At 60.6% G+C, this 20,888-nt stretch overlaps 1 protein-coding gene across 13 annotated transcripts in view; it reads left to right on the forward strand.

Annotated features, from left to right (window-relative positions):
• Positions 1-20,888, forward strand: part of PRR5L (proline rich 5 like) — a 142,375-nt gene that overhangs the window by 117,947 nt on the left and 3,540 nt on the right. For 12 of the 13 annotated variants that reach the window (XM_072791142.1, XM_072791139.1, XM_072791143.1 and 9 more), the window contains 4 exons: positions 1,829-1,886; positions 6,297-6,388; positions 9,264-9,404; positions 13,779-13,905. In XM_072791142.1, the coding sequence (XP_072647243.1) occupies positions 1,829-1,886; positions 6,297-6,388; positions 9,264-9,404; positions 13,779-13,905 (418 nt within the window). The remainder of the gene's footprint in view (positions 1-1,828; positions 1,887-6,296; positions 6,389-9,263; positions 9,405-13,778; positions 13,906-20,888) is intronic. The other variant, XM_072791149.1, reaches the window with a different exon arrangement.

A 20,888-nucleotide genomic window follows, 5' to 3' on the forward strand; every position in this document is an offset into this window, starting at 1 on the left:
GAGTGCCCAGGGGTGCCCTGAGCAGCTCCCTGCCTGGGTGAGAGGGCCCCATGCAAGGACTTGAGGCCTCAGGTGCTCAGAGACGTGCAGGTGGAGTCATCGCCATCTGGAAGTGCCTCCGTAACCCTTTCCTATCACAAAGCCTGGCTTCCGATGGTCTACGTTGGGTGCCGTGGTGCTTTCTTGCTGTTGGACCCAGAAGCTCCTGGGATTCGTTGTCTCGGCTGGAAGGTAGAGAACACAGTTGAGGTTTCCCCTTGACTGCCTGTTCCTTCCATAGTTCTTTGTGAAGCAATTGATTTTTTTCCTTTTGTCCTTTGACAGACTTGGTGTTCTCCTCTAAGACGTCACTCTAACTTGGGTTTGGGGTTCCATCTTGAAACAGTGGCCGACTGCTTTTTAGGTCATGTTTAGGTCAAGTTAGGTCATGTCTTGTGAATTTTAATAGGACCCGTGAACTTTGGTGTATATGTGTGAGTCCCAGAAATAGGATAGTTCCTCTGATAAAATATTTTAGGTGACTTGATGTAGGCCCATTTGTTACAGACCCTCTCTACCTCCTACTCTATTTGTGAAGATAGATGGAAAGAGCAACTATGATCATCATTGCCCATTACCGGGGAGCACCAAGGACACCAAAAACCGTGTGTGTGTGTGTGTGTGTGTGTGTGTGTGTGTGTGTGTGTATTTATAATGACTGATTCTTACACGAACTTTATGATATTGCTGGTACGGTAATAGATAAGGAACTCAAGAATCAGGAAGAGTAAGGCCAAGATCACACAGCTAGAATGTGGCCGAGCAGGGACTTGAACCCGTCTGATATCCAAGTTTTTTTGCCGCTTTGCTATGCATGCTCTTGTCCTCATTGCAACAGGGTTTTAGGGTTTTATAAAGGAGAATAGTAAGAAGTGCACTGGGTGTTTTATAGGATACGTATCACCGTGGGCCTCTTACCCCATAAACATACACCTTTGATGGTCTGATAATATGAGGTGAGCTGGAGAGGCAGCAGCGCTTCCTTGCTCTCGGGGCTTCTGTGACCTGTGGAGGGGCCGCACCACTTATGGGACCAGCTCTGGCCCTTCAAGGGGAGGGAGGGGTCTGGGTGGGAAAACCCGCTGGAAGGCAGTGACGTGGAGTGGAGAGAGCACGGCTCCTGGCGCCAGGAGGATGTGCCCCTTGTCCTGAGGCAGTGTCTTCCCTGACCATCTGTAACCAGACTATTGGGAGGGTTGGAATTAGGTGAAATGGAGGAGATAAACCCTCTGACATACGCAGCACACTCCACAGTTGTTCGGTGCGATTGCAAAAGGGCTTGACCTCCTATGCCCTTTCCACAGCTTCCCATGCACGTGCTCACTGACGGACACATACCCCCGGCTGCATAGAGTTTTGCACACAGTCTTTTTCATGTTAGCATGAGAAACCCTAAATCTATCTTTTAATAAAAGTATTCTCTCTGCGTAATTTCCCGTTACCTCAGCGGTCCCTTTCCTGGGTTTAGATTAAGGGCTTGAAGGACTTGGGGTGTCAGCCAGAGAGAGGCTGGCCGGAGGAGTCAGCCAGGCATGGGGCACGGTGCCTCCTTCCTGCACGGAGGGATGGGGCGGCGGTGAGCTTTGGCTCTTGTCCCCCTCTTTGCCATGGGATGGCTCACCGACTTCTCCTTCTGTCCTTCTTCCAAGAGGACAAAACGCTCCCCAGGCCTGGAGGCATGACTAGCCCCCAAGTGCCCAGAACCCCACGCCCTCACCCACTGGACGGGGAAGAGGTCTTGTCGGTCTCGAGTAGCCCAACCCTTGTCTTCTTTGTTCTCTCTTGACAGAATCAGCTTCTTGCAAAAGGCCTGTTGTTTGTGGAGGAGAAGATTAAGCTGTGCGAAGGCAAGTACAAGGCCCCCCTCGGACGGCGGGCCCTGGGGCTTGGCCTCAGACGTTTGGAGCGGGAAGCCTTCTCCCCAAAAGTGGGGGACTCCTGGGGGGGTGCTCCCCTGCCTGTGTCTCCACCAGCTGGGTGGCCGCCCTCAGCTTGGAGTTGGCCGCTCGCGGCAGCACAAGTTGGATCTGCACTTTGAGAAGTCGGGGGGATTGGGGGGTCTTCTCGGAGACCTTGTCGAGGGCTCTCGCAGGAGGTGTGCTGTGGAGAGATGAATGCCGTGCTCTGCTCCGGGCTATTTCCAATCGCCTTTTTTTTTTTTTTTTGCATCTTTCTTGAGGTCCTATATGATAGGAGGCCCCTGCCCACTTGGGAGACATTATCCTAAGCAGGTACCTGCTGATTGGACAGGCAGAGGGAGATTTCCTGGCCTTCAAAGGTTTTAGAGCCCGTGGGATGGGATAAAAAGGCGCTGAATGTGGACGGGCGAGGGGACGAGGGCAAGGATCGGCCAACCCTGTGACTACCAAGCTGCCACCAAGGTGGTGGATCCCGATCTTAGCTGACCACCTATTTCTTGAGCAAGTTTCTAGTGTCTTTGAGCCTTGGGTTTTGTTTTTTTTTTTTAAGCATTTTTAAAATGATCAAATGGGGCCAGGGAGGATAAGGAGGGTAATCTGCATAGCACCATTATCTGGTCCACAGACTGGTTCCCTCTTTTTTTTTTTTTTTTAATCCTACTCTAGCCTGGAGACTTCTATCTGTAGGGCAGTTTTATTACTAGATGCAGGCATTGCAGGCAGGACAGCATGGGGTTTCTTTTTGGTTTTTTGGGTTTTTTGCCCCCATTCCCTGGGAAAGAGACTCTTATCTGGTGTAGCATCTCCTAGAAAGACGAAATAGGAGACAAATGAGAACTGACGCTGGAAGGGTCCAGTGCCTGGCACACGGCAAGTGCTCAGCAGACCTTTGGAAGGATAGAGGCTAGGAATTAGCCTCTGTATATTCAAGAGCTGACTGAGCCTGTAGCCTTGTTTTCCTTCAATACAACTGTATTCAGGTTTTTCCAGCCTAAATGCTCACTAGCCCAAGGCCTGGTTTATTTTTATTTTTTTTGAGAGAGAGTGAGCGTGCATGTGCGCACCTGCGGGGGCGGAGGGAGGGGGAGAGAGAGAATCCTAAGCAGGCTCCACACCCAGTGTGGAGCCCGATGCAGGGCTTGACTCACGGCCCTGAAATCATGACCTGAGCTGAAATCAAGAGTTCGACGCTCAACCAACTGAGCCGCCCAGGCGCCCCGCAAGGCCTTAGCTTTCAGCGCCTGGCTTTGACCAGAAGTAGGTGCCCCTTCCACGTTTTGGGGTCAGGGGGGTCCACAAGCACGGAGGGCGACTGCCTCACTGGGGCGGGGGGAGAGGAGCACAGTCTGTGGCCACGTTATTTGCCTGTGAGTCGTCTGGGGGGGTCGGGAGACGTACTCCTGGAAATGTGGAAAACTAGCTTCACGATGGAGATACTGAGCAAAACAGGAGATTGAAGTGCTTTCAAGGGGAAGCTCAGTGCCTCTCTCTCAAGTGACACTCGACGTAAACACGTTTGGAGTGAAAGCTCAGGAGTGGAGAGCTGAGCCGCGCGGCATAGGCGAAGGTCATCCAGGGTCCTGTGCGTCTGCCCCAAAGCAGGCTGGCGGGGCCCCGGGCCCCGTGTTCTCCTGGGTCCGCTCCCGTCCTGGGGTCTGAGCGGCACCTCTGCACACCCACGGGGCACGGGGCCTGTGCGGGAGCCTCTGAGCCCCCTCCTGACCTCGGGCAGGATGTCTCCACTTCTGTAGGGACGTACTACGTCTCCAAGCAAGATTGTACTGGGCCAAACGGATTCTCTTGCCGTAAAATGCAGGTGGGACACAGCTGATGGGCTCCACCCCGTTGCTGACCAGTCCTTGCTTTATGGAGCTGATGGTTTGCGTACGTGTGCCCGCCTGACGGGGAGGCCGCAGGAAGAGCCCGGGCAGCTCTGACATGCGTGTCACCCTCTTGTGGGCAGGACCTGGCCTGTTACTTCCACTCATAACCCCCAGAGCTTTAGCAACTGTGACCGGAGGGGGGTTTCTCCTTCCCCTTCTGTATACGTGTGGCGATCTGAGCTCCCGTGGACGTTTACAGGATGGTTTCTGTGGTGGGGTCATCTAGAACCTTCCATCCGGCCGCCCTTCATCTTCGCCGGGAGCTGAGTCCTTACGGACTGTTTCTGAAGCTGAGGTCCCCTCCCTGTGACGCTGTCGTCCCTGGGGCTAGCCTGTTTCGTTAGCCGGTGCCCGTCTGATGTTCTTGTCTGAACGCTTTCCAAAACTTGCATTACTCTCGTGCGTTTTGAAGCTGGCAGTTGGGCCCAGGTTCCTGGGTGGGGGGGGGGGGCGGTGCCTTCCTGCTGCCGGGCTGGGGGTGCCCTTGTGTGCTGGCCAGCGTTGCAGTATGGAGGTGCCCGTGCGGAGCCACAGGGTTCTCGCCCCCTCCTTCCGTGTCGGGGAGGCCTCTGCTTGCCTTCCTCCTGGAAGGCCTAGGACACAGGCCATCAACCAGTGGAGAAGCTGGAAGGGCCCTTCCTCCTGGGGCTGGGTCACCTTGGTTTGGGGGTACTGGGATGAGCTGACATCCCACACGTTCCTTCTGACCTCCCCAACTCCTCCCTGCAGCAGACTAGCGTAGCCTACGTCGGAAAAGGTTTGTTTGTTCAGACCCTGGCTGACTGTCAATGGTGCACCAGGGGCTTCGCTGGCTGCTGGGGGCGTGGTGGTGACCGCAGCCATCGTAGGATCCCGGGCCCTCGTGGGGCTCACAACCAGCGCTGGTGGCAGACATTAATCAAATCATCAAATACAGAACCGTAACCGCAACAGCTGCCAAGAATACAGTCCGGGGGAGGGCGGTTGGCTGTAAAGCTGTGCTGGAGCTAAGAGGAGGAGGACAGGCAGATGTTGGGCAAGCAGAGCAAGGGGAGGAACAGTGTAAGCCAAGGGAGCAGCACGTGCAAAGGCCCCGTCGTGCAGAGGAGCACAGTGAGCCTGAGGGGCTGAGACAAAATCCACAGGTAAGGGACTCCAAGCAAGTGTGACCCGCTCCCTGTGAGGGAAATGAGCGGGTGCTGGGGGTGTGTGTGGCCCTCTGACCTTTCAGAGTCCGCACGTCCTCAGCCCTGGGTGCGGCTTGTCCTGCCTTCGCTCTGATCTCTCTCTCCAGCCACTGCTTTTTTTTTTTTTAAGATTTTATTTATTTATTCATAAGAGACACACAGAGAGAGAGAGGCAGAGACACAGGCAGAGGGAGAAGCAGGCCCCATGCAGGGAGCCTGACGTGGGACTTGATCCCGAGTCCCCAGGATCAGGCCCTGGGCCAAAGGCGTCACTAAACCGCTGAGCCACCCAGGCCGCCCCAGCCACTGCTTTTATTGTCCATTAAATTAATAGGCGGAGGACGCTAAGCGACCCTTCCCAAGATCCGTTCGGCGGGCCTGGCAGTTTTTGGCCAAGCGCCTCTCGCTGTCTCACGCTGGCTGACCCAGTTTCTCCGCCTCAGCCACGCACGACGGTGCTCAGGCAGCTCTGTCATCTAGGTCATTAAGCAGCAGCCGCGTTCGGGCCCCTCTCTGCTGCCGCCCGCCTTCCTGCAGGTGCGGAGTCCCTGGCACAGCCTTCGGGTGGCGTTGGCTGACCCGTGTACCCACAGCCTGGGACGGGCACCTGACCATGGTCGGCCTTCTGGGCCCTGGGGGTGACAGGAGGCACAGCGCCGGGACATGGGTCCTATGTTCCCCACCCCCCACCCCACCCTCCGCCTCTGACTATTGCAAACCAGTGGGTGCAAGTAACAGTTTCTAGGCTCTCCTTCCCCAACCCCCTGCTCCCGTACTGACAGCTCAAATCCAGAGTAAAAACAAAAAAGAAACAAAAAAACAACAGTGTCGCCGTGATTAGAAAATCAAAACAGAAAATAACTGTGCCTACGATCCTCCCAGATTAAACTGGTCAGGAGCGCAGGTTCTGGAATCCGGCCCTGCCCTCTAGACGCCTGGCCCCGCTGAGCCTGTGAAATAAGGTCATAACATTGGCTCATGAAACGTCCCGTAGATAAGTAGTTGTGCCCGTGGAGGTCGCAACCGCTCCCACTTGTCATGGGATGTCCAGACCTCCCTTTCTGGATTGGGGGGGGAGAGAAGGCGCCTTTGCCTGTTTTCGGTAGCCTTCCCACCCGATCCCACGTCGGCGTGTAGGAACGCCCCGCAGAGCAAATGCAGGCGATGAGCCTCCCTCGCGTCCCGTCCCCGTGCTGCACGTGACACGGGACTGCCCCTAACCTCTCCCGCCAAGTAATGACAAATTCTTTTCTCTCTTTCTCCCCTCCCGTCTTCTCGCCCTCGTGTAGGTGAAAGTCGCATTGAGGTTCTGGCCGAAGTGTGGGACCACTTCTTCACTGAGACCCTCCCCACCCTGCAGGCCATATTTTACCCAGTTCAGGTCAGTCTCACTGAGGAATGACCTTGCACCGGCCTCGGCTCCCCGTCTCCTGCCGGGGCCTCCTGGGGGCCCGGGGAGAGGCAGGCCGGTGGGCGCCGGGGCTCTGTGGACGGCTCTCTGGTCTATGTTTAGCATCGGGCCTCAAGCAGGGCGAGAGTGGCCTGCACAACCAGCAATTTGCAGGCTGCCGTCGCCCTCCGGGTTCTGAGTGTGGCTTTGTATTCTTGGAGTGGTTTGTTTCTCCCAGCTTTCCAGAAAGTAGAGAAGATGGGGCAGGGAGGCTTTTTTTTCTTTCCTGCGTCTTTCCTCCTTTCCTTCCCCCTCCCTCCCTTTTTTGGAAGCCCACATGTAAAGCAAGGCTCCTTTGGTCCCAAATTGTGGGAAGGGGGTCACGGCCCCTCGCTGTCCGTGAGGGGTTCCTCGGAGACGAGAAGCCACGTGATGGAGCGGAAAGAGCACCGGGCTCCATCAGGAGGTGGGCTCGGGCGAGCGAGCTCAGCGCTCTGCGGATAGCTCTGTTCCGTCTGCAGAATGTGCAGTTTCAAGTGGAAAAAAAAAAAAAAAGAGCAGCATCCCTTTAGTGTCCGCCTTCTGTGACCTGAGCTCATTCTCACACTTGAGTTCATTTCCTTCCACCTTCCTGCAGAGGCTAATAGCAGGGCCGGTCGCCGCCAGGCCAGAGTGGACACCCCCGAAGGCAGGTTGGCCCACAGATACTCGTCTCCGAGATGCACATTCGTAGGCGTCTCATGTCCACACCGCCCACCCCCAGGGTGAAGGCGCGAGTGGATCGGCTTTTTTGGAGCGCGGTGTGGAGCCCTTAGCAATGGCATGTGCCAGACACGAGGGCCCGCGTGCTTTGTTCGCTCTGAGCGGTGTTTTGTGGCAGCTTGGAATTCTTTTAAATCTATACCAACATCTAGAAGCTCAGAGCTTCTGCCTACAGAGTCCATTTCCCATTTCTGGCCTGGCCCCTAACCGCCCCAGTAGAAGCTCTGGCCTGCGGCTCGCCGCTCTCGTCCTCCCATTCTCAGCTCCTTTCCGTGCCCCCGTGAGCTGGTCTGCAGCATTCATGCGGACGGTCCAGCTCCCGTACCTGCAAACGTCTCCCTCCCTGTAACGCCCACTCGTAGGCCAGCGCCGGGGCCCAAGAAGAGGCAGACATGGGAGATCAGGTTGCCAGATTTAGCAAATTAAATTATAGGATGCTGCGTTAAATTGGAATTTGAGGTGAACGATGAATAATGCAGTATCTGGAACATACTTCTGCCAAAAAATTATTCACGTTCAATGGTTTATTTGGCATCCCTAGCAGAGGGGGTCTCTCTTAGGTCTCTCTCTTAGGATGCTGTGGGCCGGAATTCCAAGGGGCAGGGTGTCCAGGTGGGTCTGGAACGGAAGTGTGGTATCTGCATGGGCTGGGCCTGGTCCCGTCCTCAGATGGCCCAGGAGGGCCCTCGTGGGCACGTGTCCGGGCGGGAGCCCGAGGATGTCACCCGTCCTGCTTCTCTTGAAGGCTCGAAGCTCCGGTGATGGTTGATCCTGCCCCTGCCCGCCGCCCTCCTCGCACACACGCGGTTTCCCGGGTGCGGCTGCTGATGCAGGCCCGGAGTTAGGGCCTCTCACTACCGGTGGTAACACGCCGGGGCATCTGCCCACCCAACTCCGTGCTTCTTAGAGGCCCCCTGTGTGCAGGTGTCCGCGTGAGACCTGCTACCTCCTGGCCACGTGCGTGTCAGAGTACCTACTGTGTTCACGCGTGCGGGGAGCTTGCCTTCCTCGTCCTACCTTATAAAGTGAAAGGGGGGACCCGGGACGTGAAGAGAGGGCCCCTCTGCCCACGAGGTCAGAGGTCAGTGCCCAGTGCTGGCACGTGGGCCCCGACATAGAAATAGGGTAAAGGGCCAGGTGGGCGGGGAAGGGGGTTGACGCGGGCCTGGAAGGCACTGGCGACGGGTGGCGGTGGTTGTCGTGTGCGATTCTGGGGACTGGGGAGGGGGCAGGTGGGGAGGAGGAGATGCGGGATGGCAAAACCGCTCCTGCCTGTGTTTCTGTGAAACCCTGAGGACGTGTGGGAAACGCAGAGCTCACCTGAGCCTTGGCATCCCATTTGGCAGGTGCCTTCACCCCGAGGGCGGCCCGTTTCTGGTGTGGGCTGAGCGTATACGTGCACAGGAGGGTCGGGGAAGGGGATCCCCCCCTTTCTCCATCTGCTGTGGGAAACTATGGGGGAGCTCTGAAATCGAACGGTTGAGGTTGGAGATCCAGCTCGACCCGTAACTCTGGGCTTGGCGTGCGCGTCGGTGGAGCGGGTCTTGGGACACCACCTGTCTCGAGGGGTGGGGGTTAGGCACATGACTTCCATCTGAGGTCGCCGGGTCATGCCTCGCATGGGCAGCTCTTGGGATTCTTGGTTCTTTTCGCCCTCCACCCACACCCTATGGGGTCGGACCCGTGCCTGTGTTTTCCTCCTCTGCCCGGCGTGCAGTAGGTGCTCACGTATTGAACAGACAGAGGAGGGAGCAGCCTTGAAAGCGGGGGCGGGGGTGATCTTTTCTCTGTTTCCCCCCATCTTCCACTGTCTCCCTCCTTCCCGCCCCCCCATCCCCCATGACAGCCTCCATTTAAGTGTCATCTTGAGTCGCTCGGGCAGATGGAGTCACACCTTCTCTCAAACGAAGCTTTCACTGGGAAGGATGGGCCCCGTCTTCGACTCTGGCAGCACCACCCCCCGGCCCCCACCCCGAGTTCTGCGGACACCTCGTCCTGTCCCATCCTGGCCCCCTGTACGCACTGCTTGTCCCGGGCCCCGCGTGGTTGGCAGCGCTCCCAGCGGGCTCTCACCTCCCAGCCCTGCCCCCTGTCTTCTCTCCAGGGCCAGGAGCTGACCATCCGCCAGATATCCCTGCTGGGCTTCCGCGACCTGGTCCTGCTGAAGGTGAAGCTGGGTGACTCGCTGCTGCTGGCCCAGTCCCAGCCACCCTCGTCCATCGTCCAGATGTTGCTCATCTTGCAGGTGGGTGAAGGCCCCACCGGAGCCGTGGCCGCCGGGCGGGGGGAGGGAGAGACCCCGCGGGGCGGTGGGGAGGGGCCCCACGACCTGGGCACCTTAGCCGTGCTCGTAGGTAGTCGTTCAGTGTGGCCATTCGTGTTCCTTAGTGCGCGTGTTGGTTTGCTGTGCGTCCGCTGGGCCCCCGTGAGGCCCCTGGGCCTGTGCTCCATGCCGGGATTCCAATGGTGGGCTCGGGCCAGCACAGCAGGGGCTTGTCCTGGGAGCCGACACCCTGCCTCCTCGCCCGCCAGCCACGAGCCACAGGTGACAAGAGCTCACTGAAGCTTAGCTCAAGGCAACCAGGGACTCACCGGAAGGTTCCCCGGGGCAGGTGGGCATCCCCGAGACACGACAGCCAGAAGCGAGACCGTGTCAGGCCCTCAGGCTGCCAGCCTGCTGCCACTTACTGGTCTCCTCTTTGTCTCTCTCTGACACCACCCCTCCTGGCCTGCCCGGTGTCGCTTGGACCTGGTGTCTCCCTCCCTCCTTCCCTCTGCAGACCTCATTCATTGCTTTGGTCTGCACCTGACCGAACGTGACATTGCACGCACAGCTCCACCAGGAGGTGACCCAGGTGGTTGCCTCCTAATCCCCGTTCGGAACCAACAGCACAGACAGGAGCTAACGCTAAGGTGCCCGGCTGTGTGCCAGGTGCAGGCGGGGCCAGGACTTGGTGTGCTGTTTCCTGAATCAGATCATCCAAATGACGGCTTGACGGGGTAGATAGTGTTGTCAGCCCCACTTTCCGGATGCAGACACGGAAACCCGGGAAGCGTGTGTGTTTGTCCAAGGCCCCTCAGCAAGGGGTGGTAGGATTCGGAGCCGTGTACACTCGGGGGGAGGAATTGGCTGGGTCTGGCTCCGGCTGCAGACTCTCCTTTGCCAGGCAGCCAATCCCTTGGGTCGGGTACCATAAACGTGGCCTCGGTGAGCCCAGTCCATGGATGGGGGTGCACAGTTCCCAAGAAACAGAGGTGTGGCCCAGGGACACCCCCAAAGGTGGCTGCTGAGCCTCTACCTCTGTAATGAGTTCAGATGCCGCAGCATCAGGGCTGAGCTGTTCCCCAGGGCGGCGGGTTTCGTCCCGGGTCAGGCTGGCGGTGACCCCGCCGCCCTCCTGAGGCCTCGGTGTCGCCCTCCCCCAACTGCTGTTCTCCTGGGGCCCTCTAAGCTGGCCCGCCCTTCTGGGTGTTGTTCCCCTTTCCTGAGGCCAGAGAGGAGCAAGCGTTACCCTACAGGATGGAGGTGCACTGAAATGCCTGGAAAGTCAACTTGGGGTGGTGGGGGGGGGGCAGGGGTTTCTGGCGGGAAGGAGAAGGAGGGGGTTTGGAAAGCACGTGTGTGGCTGGTGCCTGAGAAGCACAGAGTAGAGCTTGCATCCCGAGGAAGGAGTCTAGCAGATGACCCCGCTGGGGTTCAGATGGGAAGACTGCAGAAGGACGTGGGGCGTCCCCCCATTTCCACGTACGATATTGTAGGGATGACAGGTGGTTCCTTTGTTGCTGCTGTTTGGTTTTGTTCTTTTGGAGGGAGAACGGGGGTGAGGCTCCCCATGTGCTGAGAGGAGACCACGACGGCCTGTCTCTCTGCGAATGGAGCCCCCCGCCCCTGCGCTCCCACACCGGGCAGCCCGGCAGCCTATCAGGAGGCTGCCACCAGCCCCCCGAAGCCCCCGGGGTCAGCCTGCAGCCCAGGAGACGCCTCCTCCGGCCAGCCCGGCCCACGGCCCCTGTTGCTCTCTTTGGGGTTCCCGGGATTGTAGGAGAACCGCCGAACCTGGACCCTGGCCTCCGCTCCTCCCCAGTCCCCCGGAGCCCCTGGAGCCCCCGGCCACGCTGGCCACACAAGGCTTTGTCCCCATGTCCCCTCTGCTGAGAAGCGGCAGGTCAAGGCCGGCCCTGTGGGTCCCTCCCGCCTCTTCTGCCCCTGGCACCCAGCCCTGGGAGGCGCGTGATCCGTGCGGACTCCTCGTCTGTTCGGGGACCGACGGCGCCACGCGTCAGGGCCTCAGTGGGACTGTCCCCAGGTCTCTGGCCTCAAGCCCGCTGATGGGGACCGTCATGCAGGGCCTTCCCTCTTGGCCGGGGGAAGGCAGTACAGGCAGAGAAGCTCCGTGGTGGGGACAGGTGTCTGGGAAGTTGAGCAGGGGATCGGTCCCTGTTTCTCCCGTTGTCACAGACGAGGTGGAGGTTGAGACGGTGGCAAGCCAGCGGAAGGTCACGTCCTCCTTTGTGGGTCTGTCACCTGTTCCTCAGCCCTTGCTCCGTCTGCCTGCCCACCCACCCTGCCTCCCTCCTGCCGCGCCCCCGGTCCCGGGGGGTAGCACAGAAGCGCCCAAGAGGCTCCACTTTAATGGGGTGGGGGGCACTTGGCGTCACTTCCCTGCGGGTCTCGTGGGACGAGACCGTGGCTTTCCTCCGGGAGCAAGAGCCTCGGCTTTCCTCCGAGTGTGACAGCGACCCATGGGGGACTTTGGCCAGTCCAGGTCTACCTTCCTGAGGGGCAGGGCGGCAGCGCCTGGGCCTGGACGCAGCCTGCGGCTGGCGCTGCCCTGGGACCATTCCCAGCGCTCCTCAGAGCTGCCCCGTCTCCCCCCAGGGCCCCGCCTGCCCCGGTGCCCCGGGAGCCGGGGCTCATTTTTCCTTCCCTGACACTCGCCGGGCGACAAGAGCCATTTTCTCAGGCCTTCACCTCCCCTTTCCGGCGCTCTTCCACATGTCCCCGGACAAACCCCTCGCCCCCCACGCCACGTGCAAGGGGCTCGAGTTCCCTGCTCCGGGTTGTGCGCTGCTGCCCCCAGGCTGAGCCCGAGCCAGAGATCTTGACCGTTGTAGAATCTGGCTCCTCCCGGCAGGTGCGCGCAGGCCCTGAGATCATTCTGGAATGATGCCTCCGGAGGGGGCCCCTGTGCCGTCACCCAGGGTCCCGTGCTTGGTTCATTCTCTCCCATCGCTGTTTGAAATGCTTAATCATTTTTGAACAAGGGACCCCACCCACGTTTTCATTTTGCCCTGGGCCTTGCAAACACGTGGCCGGTAACCCCCTCTGCTGCCCCCCGTCCCCTTGCGGTGCCAGGCAGCCGTCACGGCGGCGCCACATCTGAGGCCCACTGTGGTCGGTCTTGCATCTCCTCCGCTCTGACCCCATCCCGGCCCCGACCCCGCGTCCTCTTCCCCCCAAGTCCCCTTCCCAGGGCTCCCTCACGTTGCCTTAGGCCAAACCCCCTCCTTCCCAGCGCCCCCAGCCCTCCTGTCCCCACGGGACGGAGCCCGCACAGGGCAAGTCGCAGCCTGTGCACCTCACGCAGCCATCCCCACCCCGTGGGATGGGCCCTTCCCGCTTCACCACCCCCCACCTCCTCCATCATCTTTTCCTCCAGTCCCAGAAAAACACCAGCACGGTGGGAAGTGTTAACTTTTTAAGTGAAGGTGATGGGACCCCTATTCCCATTTGAGAATTTGGTGGGGGCATCGATGGTGTTGGGCTGAGCACAGCCCCGCAGAGGCTTTTCCCTCTGCTCCCCTGCAGCCCCTCTGCACAGAGCAAGGCTTCGCGCCCTTTCCAGGGAGAAACCGGGTGTCGTAGGAGCCTGCTGGGCTTCTGGAGAGCCTTGGGCGCCTCTGGTCTCCTTTTTGGTTTTGGCCGTTGTCATTTGCGTCAGTGGGTGTCTGCTCAGACTTAGCCCCGAGCGCGCCTGTCGTGCCGGGCCTTTGAGCTGACTCTTCATCTCGGTGCTAAGTGGGTGTCTAGCTCCACAGGGACCCTCCCTTTCTCCCGCTCTTCTGGATCTTTCCCATTTTCTGCCCCCTTTTCTCTTCTAGCCTCCTTAACAAGTGGCGAGAAGGTGGGCTCAGGGCCCAGACAGCCTGCCTGCCTCCCAGGCCTGGGGCTTTGCCACTTGCCCAGCTGAGCTTTGCCGGGCAGGTTCCTTGAGCTCTCTGGGTCTTCACGTTCTCATCTGTAGAAGGCGGATGCTGAGGGCCCCCCGACTCCTTGGGTTGTTGAGAGGCCTCTGTGCTCTGGTGCACGTGACGTGCTCGTGCAAAGCGCCTGCCTGCCAAGTGTGCAGCAGCCATTAGGACAGTGGCTGGGACCAGCCCTGGAGCTGGTGTAGGGACCATCCCGCCTGCCCCGCATCGGCAGGGCCCAGTGGGAGAAGCCGATCACTGTGACCCGTGGCAAGCGACTGGGGCCTCGGGCCTCACATTCCTGCATTACGGCCACGAGGATGCTGCTTGCTTGGCACGTGGCACCAGGGCGGGCAGGGTGTGCTGCCTCGGTGCCAGCTGGCCCGGGCAGCTCTCGACTGACCTTTGTCTCTTGGGTGTTTGTTTGCAGAGCGTTCACGAGCCCACAGGCCCAAGCGAGGGTTATCTGCAGCTGGAGGAATTGGTGAAGCAAGTAGTGTCTCCTTTCCTGGGCATCAGCGAGGACCGCGGCGTCTCGGGTCCCACGTACACATCGGGTAAGGGGCCTCGGTGATCATGCTGCCCGCCGTGCTCTCCCGAGCCTGGTTGGGGTAGCCAGTGCTCGGCTTCTGACGTGGGCCCGCGCCAGCCTGTGCGTGTTGATCGCCCACGTTTCCCGCCGGCCTGTGTGCCAGTCGCCTCCCCGCCTGACGATTCCCCTCCAGGGGCAGATACTGCGCCTCTGTGGTATCGCTTGTCTCGTCCGCATCTGAGATCGCTGGCTTTGATCTTTTCCTGTGGGCCTGCGATGTAAGTGCTCCCCGTACGTGAGACCAGAAACTGTGCCTTCTGCACGCCCCACACGCGCTCGCGTGGAGAATCCACCTGTGATGGATTTTCCCTGGAAGGGAGCTTGAAATGTGAAGCCGACTCGTTTTGCGTGCGGCCCGATGAAATGGAGCTGCGGCTGCCCCCTCCACGTCGGAGGTCCCGTGGGGCTCAGCATCCCGGCAGCAGCAGTGAGGCCTTTATATAAAGGCGCTTGGCACCCTGGAGAATCTAGAGGTGATCTGATCTGTCCCTTGTCTCAGTGCGGCCACAAACCAGATGCAGAAATAGCCAGAGAACAGACTTATCATAAGAGGTATCAGTCACTCTTTAAAGCCCCCAAAATGCAGGAACTGGGACGCCTGGGGGGCTCAGTGCTTGAGCGTCTGCCTTTGGCTCAGGGCGTGACCCCGGGGTCCCGGGATTGAGGTTCCACCAGGAACCTGCTTCTCCCTCTGCCTGTGTCTCTGCCTCTCTCTCTGTGTCTCTCAGGAATAAATAAATAAAATCCTTAAAAAAAAAAAAGAAAAAGAAAAAAATGTAGGAATTTCCCAATTTCCAGCAACTAAGACCGTGGTTGGCACATAGTAGGCACTCAAAAAGCTACCTACTAGATGGTTGGCCAGTGGTCGTACCCCAAGGCGGGGATGACCGGCACCTGTACAGAGGTGCAGAAGCAGAAAGGGGGGTCCCTGGGATTGGACTCTATTGCCCGCACCCCCTCCCCGTGCTTTAATGGCCCTGTAGCCCAGCTTCAAAGACGAGGCCAGGGGAACAGCCCCCAGCGAGGTTCCTGCCCCTCGTGGGCGCCACTCCTGCAGGAGCAGCAGGCGGGCCCGCTTAGCCGCAGCCGCCCCACGTCTGGGCTGCCTTCCCTCCCTCCGGCCCCTGCTCACACCCTCATCCCAGCTGGGGGTGGCACGAGCCAGAGTAACAACGCCAGCTGAAGGAGCACCGTCCCCTGCCTCCGCGGCCGTCGGGGGACGGGGGGCACGTTGCCATGCCCTCCCTAGAGCCCACCCCTGGGCTCCGGCTCAGCCCACCCGCTCACAGCTCGCCAGGCTTGCGGCGGGAGGCCCCAGGCGGATGTCAGGGCACAGGCAGGTGCGCGGGGCCACGGCAGGGACTTGGCGGTCGGCCGGGCCGAGGGCCAGGGACGGGGGTAGATTTGGAAGTCTGTTGCGGGGGGTACTTGATCTGAGAGGGGCCGCCTATGGCTTTCCAGTTAAAATCAGAGGGGTGCATACCTTTGCCAAATCACAAAGCCAAGGAAGGTGCGTGAGGTTTTCTTAGACACCAAGGACAGTCCTCGCATCTGGGCTGCAGTCTCAGGAGGCGCAGGGGGAAAGAAAAAGACTTTTTTTTTTTCTTTAAGATTTTATTTATTTGAGAGAGAGAGAGAGCGAGCACAGAGGGAGAGGGAAAGGGGAAGCAGGCTCACCGCTGAGCAGGGAACCCGACGGGGGCTCGATCCCAGGACCCTGGGATCACGACCTGAGGGCAGATGCTCCACCACTGAGCCACCCGGGTGCCCTGATTGTTTTATTATTATTATTTTAGCAGATGGGTACGGAGACCCTCCCCCAGGAACCCTGTGAGGTGAGGGGCAGCGGCTACACCCATGCCCACAGCAGCCCCATCCCTGCCCTGTGGTGCCCGCGGCCCCGTGAGAAAGTCATAAGCAACAGGTCACAAACAATTCCTCGTTAGCGGACAAGCGCTCTGAGCGGGCGACGTACATCAGCCACAGGGCCTGGCCTGGGAAATCAGGGGAGGCTCCCCAGGGGAGGTGATATCTGAGGAGGGCCCTGTAGGGTGAATTTGAGTTTGTCTGCCTTCCCTGTTCGCTCGGCTACCCCAAGCGAAGAGGAGGCCCCGTGGGGTCGGGGGAGCGCTGAATAGGAGGTCGGAGCATCGGAGGAACCGAAGGACCTTCCGAGTCCCCAGGTGGCTGGTGGCAAGGGAGGGCTCGGGCCACAGGCGACGTCTTGGGCACAATGCCAGGCGGGCTGGGTACCACAGAGTGGGCCCCGCTGTCCCCGTCCTGCAGGTGAGGCAAACGAGGATTGAGGTCACGTGGCTGTCGGAGCTGGGACTTCAGAGCTGCAGGCTGTCTGTCCTGCACGCCCAGCCCGCCCACCCCAGCCGCTCCTAGAAGGTGACTGTGGCTTTACTGCTGGTCCTTCCCCCTCATTCCTTAGCCCGGCAGGGGCCGGGGGCCAGACATCGCACCCCCAGCCCCTTCCCGTTGGGGACACGCCTGTGCCAGAGCAAGTGAGGGCTCTCTGGGCCTCAGTCTTCGCCTCCGTGACATGGAGACCGTAACCTCCACCCTGCCTGCAGGAGGTCTGGAGGAAGAGTGAAAGCTTTAAAAAAAAAAAGGCATTTTCAGAGGCCAGGCCTACACCCCACCTTTCCTTTTTTTTTTTTTTTTTTTTAATTTTTATTTATTTATGATAGGCACACAGTGAGAGAGAGAGAGGCAGAGACACAGGCAGAGAGAGAAGCAGGCTCCATGCACCGGGAGCCTGACGTGGGATTCGATCCCGGATCTCCAGGATCACGCCCTGGGCCAAAGGCAGGCGCTAAACCGCTGCGCCACCCAGGGATCCCCACCCCACCTTTCTAGTTAGCAGTTTCCAAGCTGCTGCCCTGGCTGCCCGCGGGGCCCCCGGAGCCAAGGCTCAGGACACCCAGCTCGCTGTTTGTCCCGCACGCAGGCCCCGGCCGCCCATGGTCTTCCTGCACCGCGGCTCCAGGCACGGACTCCTGCTGGTGACAAGTGGGCACTGAGGGCCGGGCGAGGCGCCCACGCGGCACGGGATGCGCAGAGGCCAGGGTACCTGCTGCGGCCAGCCTGTGGGCTTCTCTGGGGCTTTGAAAGGAGCTGCCGTCGCTGGCCCCAGTGTGGGGGCTGAGTGCCGGAGCTCAGGGGGGTGCCCGCGAGCCCCGAGGAGTAGAGGCCCCAGGCCCCACCCTGCGTGAAAGGCAGGAGGAGGAGGACGTGGGTGCTGGCCAAGGCCGCAGGACGTGGCTCCTCCCTCGGCTCAAAGGGCCCCAGTGCAAGGACAGGACCCATTCCAGCCCCCAGAGGGTGCCCACTGCTTGGTCTCTCTCTCTCTTTCTCTCTTTTTTTTAAGATTTTATTTATTTATTCATGATGAGAGATGGAGAGAGAGGCAGATACACAGGCAGAGGGAGAAGCAGGCTCCGTGCAAGGAGCCGGATGTGGGACTCGATCCCAGGACCCCAGGGTCACGCCTTGGGCCCAGGGCAGATGCTTAGCCCCTGAGCCCCCCAGGGGCCCCGGGGTCAGTGTCTGGGAGGGAGCCCTCCTCCCGTGAGCGGCAGGGCCCGGCCTTCCCTGCCCGGGGAGGACGGCAGGCAGCAGCAGCGTGGGCAGCTGTCTCTGCGCCAGGCCCAGCGTGTGGCCCGACCCACTGGGGACGCAGCTGACGGGCTTGTCTGAGGCCGACTCTGGAGCCTGGTGGGAGCTTGTCGAGGAAGCGCCGTCTGCCCAGGGGACTCGGCACAGCCCGGCGGTCCCTGTGGTCTCTGCTGCGGCCACACCCAGGCTTGGGAACCAAAACATTCCACCCAGAAGGCAGAAGAAGGAGTCCTGGGCCTGTCCCGTGAGTCATCAGCAGGCATCGGCCATCGGGAGGCAGGCGGGGCCTGCGGGGCCTCGGGACCCCAAGGGCCGGGCTTCGGCGGTGTGGCCTGAGGGAGAGGGCTGAGCACGGAGGGGGCGGAGGCGCCCCGTGTTCGGGCCCCAGCCAGAGGGTGCCCTGGCCTCCGGGGACTCGTTCCAGATGAGAAACTGTGGGTGCCGCGCCCCCTGGGGCCCCAGACCACATCCTGGGCCTTGCCGGGCTGCGTCGTCAAGCCCGAGTACTTGCCGTCTCCCCCTTTAGACCGTCGGCTGGTTGAGGGCGGGGAGCGCCCGGCACCCCAGGCCCCAGCGTAGGTCTCTGCTGAGTGACGGAGTGTCCGGGTCCCGTCTGTCCGTCACCCTGGAGCTGGTGCGTCTGAAATGACCCCTCTTCATGACTTCTCGGGCTCCGAGCTCTTGACCTCTGCCCTGACCTTAAATTTTTTCTTTTTTTTTTTTTTTTTTTTGGTTCCACCCGAGGTAGCATGCGGTGTTGTGTTAGCTTCAGGGGTGCACTCCAGTGATTCGGTGACCCCATGCTGGCGGACCTTGTTCTACAGTGACTCGTGTGCAGGCCTCCCAGGGGCCTCGGGTCCCGAGTCCCTCACTGACTAGCTGCCAAGTCATGTAGCATCTTGACTTCAGGTCCCTTTCCTGCAAAATGGCCAGACGACGAACGTGTCAATGAAGCACCTCCCTTGTTGATCCGGGGCAAGCACTCGTGGATGCTCAGTTAAGGACGGCCCCCGAGACCCCGGCCCCCAGGCATGTACGTGTGCGCACTGGGTTCAGGCCCCCGTGGCAGGTGCCGTGTCCGGTCCCCGTTTCTCCCTCTCAGCAGCGAGCGCCGCGTTTCACACGTTGCAGGTCAGAGGGTCCGTGGAAGGGGAGGGGGCAGGTGTCCTGGGGCCCTCACTTGCTGGCGGCCGCCCCTCACTGTGGCTCCAGCTCTCAGGAGCCGCTGCAGGGGGCCTCTCGTCTTTGCTGCCTGTCACACCCCCAAGGACCGCGGGCTTCTGGGCCAAGGGCGTCCAGGCCCCCATCCGGCACGGCCTGACTGGCTCATTCGACCCGGGTGGGGCCCCGGGAAATCAGAGGCGCCGTGTATGCCCCCACTCCCCCCACCCCCACCCCCAGCTTGCTGCTAACAGCGAGCTGGGGACCACCGAGCTCTTCCAAGGGCGTTGTTTGAAGGATGGCACTTTAATGGAATCCCTGCTTCTCCGGGCCCTTCTGGTGCTTCTATCTCAGTTACCGACTCCTGGTCCTAAGGGTAACACACGGTTATTGTAAAACTGCGAGGGGACGCATAGGGATGTCGAGGGCGTGAGCACCGTGCGTCGGGAGAACTCGGCTGATGCGTGGCGTGGGGTCTTCCTCCGTGGTTGCTCCTTGCCCTCCTGTCTCCTGTTCATTCCTCCCCAAAGAGAAGAGCCGCCCACCCAGCCCCAGCCCGTGTGTGCCGAGCCCCCGGGGGCTGCATTTGCTGTTCCGGGTCTTGGAGGGCAGCAGCCGGGCTGTGGGGCCGTGGGGCTGTGGGGCTGTGGGGCTGCTGTGGGGCCGTGGGGCTGCCGTGGGGCTGTGGGGCTGCTGTGGGGCTGTGGGGCTGCTGTGGGGCCATGGGGCCGGTCTGGGCACTGCGTTCAGGGGCTGCCCGCGTGGCGCCAGGCCTCGGCTTTCCTCCTCTGAACGACGGGGATGATGAGGGGGCCCTGGTGTTTCGGACGCAGCTGGGGGCTCAGCAGTGAGGAAGTGGGTGGCAACACCCAGGAAAACTCCACGTATTTTTCTTTGGGGTTGAGACATGATTATCGTTACCCACCAGACAGCTCTCTTGGGGCCCAGGGCCCCTGACTTGGTGACTCAGCCCTAAGGCTAAGGGTTTCAGCCTCCCGTCCTAGTGCGTGTGTGCACGTGTGAGGACGCACACAGGTGTCGGTGACAGGAGCCGCGAGCGCCTTGTGGACGCACACGGCAGGTCTCTCTGCGACTCCCGGGGCTCTGGAAGTGGGAACGGCGCATGGGCCCCGCGACCCGCGGGAAGACCCGAGTAAACCAACGCGGAGTGGGCGCGTGTCCCCAGGGACGGTCCCGGAGCAGCACTGTCCGCTTCCCCCTGGTGTCTGCTGTGGTCTCGTCGGTGTGCAGGGCCCCCTCCCCGCCTCGCTCCCCACGGCGGCGCACCGCAGCACCTGCTCACACACGCAGCGTGTCCCTTGGGGGGTCTTCCCACGTCTCAGGGACACGGGAGCCATGGGAGCGGCCAGAAGGCTGGGAGAAGCCTGCACTGGTAGGAAGACGGAGGCTGAAGGAGCCCCCTGGGTCCTCAGCCCTCCACCCCGGCCTGCCCCACGGGGGCCCTTCATCCAGCCCCTGATCCGGGCGCAGGGCCTGTGAGGGAGCCGAGGCGGGCTGCCTTTAGAGGGGCGTGGGCCCTCACCTCCCTGAGACGGAGGGGATGTAGGCCTGGCGTGGTCCTGGCTTTCCTCGCCCCCCGCCCCTCAGGCCCCAACCCAGCACAGCCCCCTGGAGCACGGCCCCCGCCTGCCCTGGGCCCCCACGGCTTGTCTGACCACAGGTGGTTCTGTCTGGCTTCAAGGGCCCTCCCGTGACCAAGGGCCATCCCGCCAGCGCATATGCATCTCCCCTGTTTCACATCTACCATGTTCCCACCGTGCTGTGGCTGTGGCCTGACGGTGCACCTGGCTCAGCACCTGACTCCCGCTGCTCCTGCAGCTCGGAGTGCTGTCCCTTTCCCTCCCAGCTCAGTGTACCTCCTCCCTGACACGTGGATGTGCCTTCTCCTGCCCCTGCACCCTGTGCACTTGGCCTGTCCTTCCCTGGAGACGCTCACCTGTCCTAGTAAGGTGTGCTTCGTGTGGCCACGTAGGCAGAGCCGGGTCTGCTCGCCTAACCCCCAGCCGTACTGCATCCTCGCTGTGTGCATGCAGGTAGATTATTAGCCACTCTCCCCACCCACCCCCGGACACTCCCATTTCCTCAAGTAGGAGCTAAGAACATACCGTGAGTTAAGCTCAGTTTTTAGGAGGAGGCAAAAGA

This window comes from Canis lupus, chromosome 21, assembly GCF_048164855.1.
Source record: "Canis lupus baileyi chromosome 21, mCanLup2.hap1, whole genome shotgun sequence".
Taxonomy (NCBI): domain Eukaryota; kingdom Metazoa; phylum Chordata; class Mammalia; order Carnivora; family Canidae; genus Canis; species Canis lupus.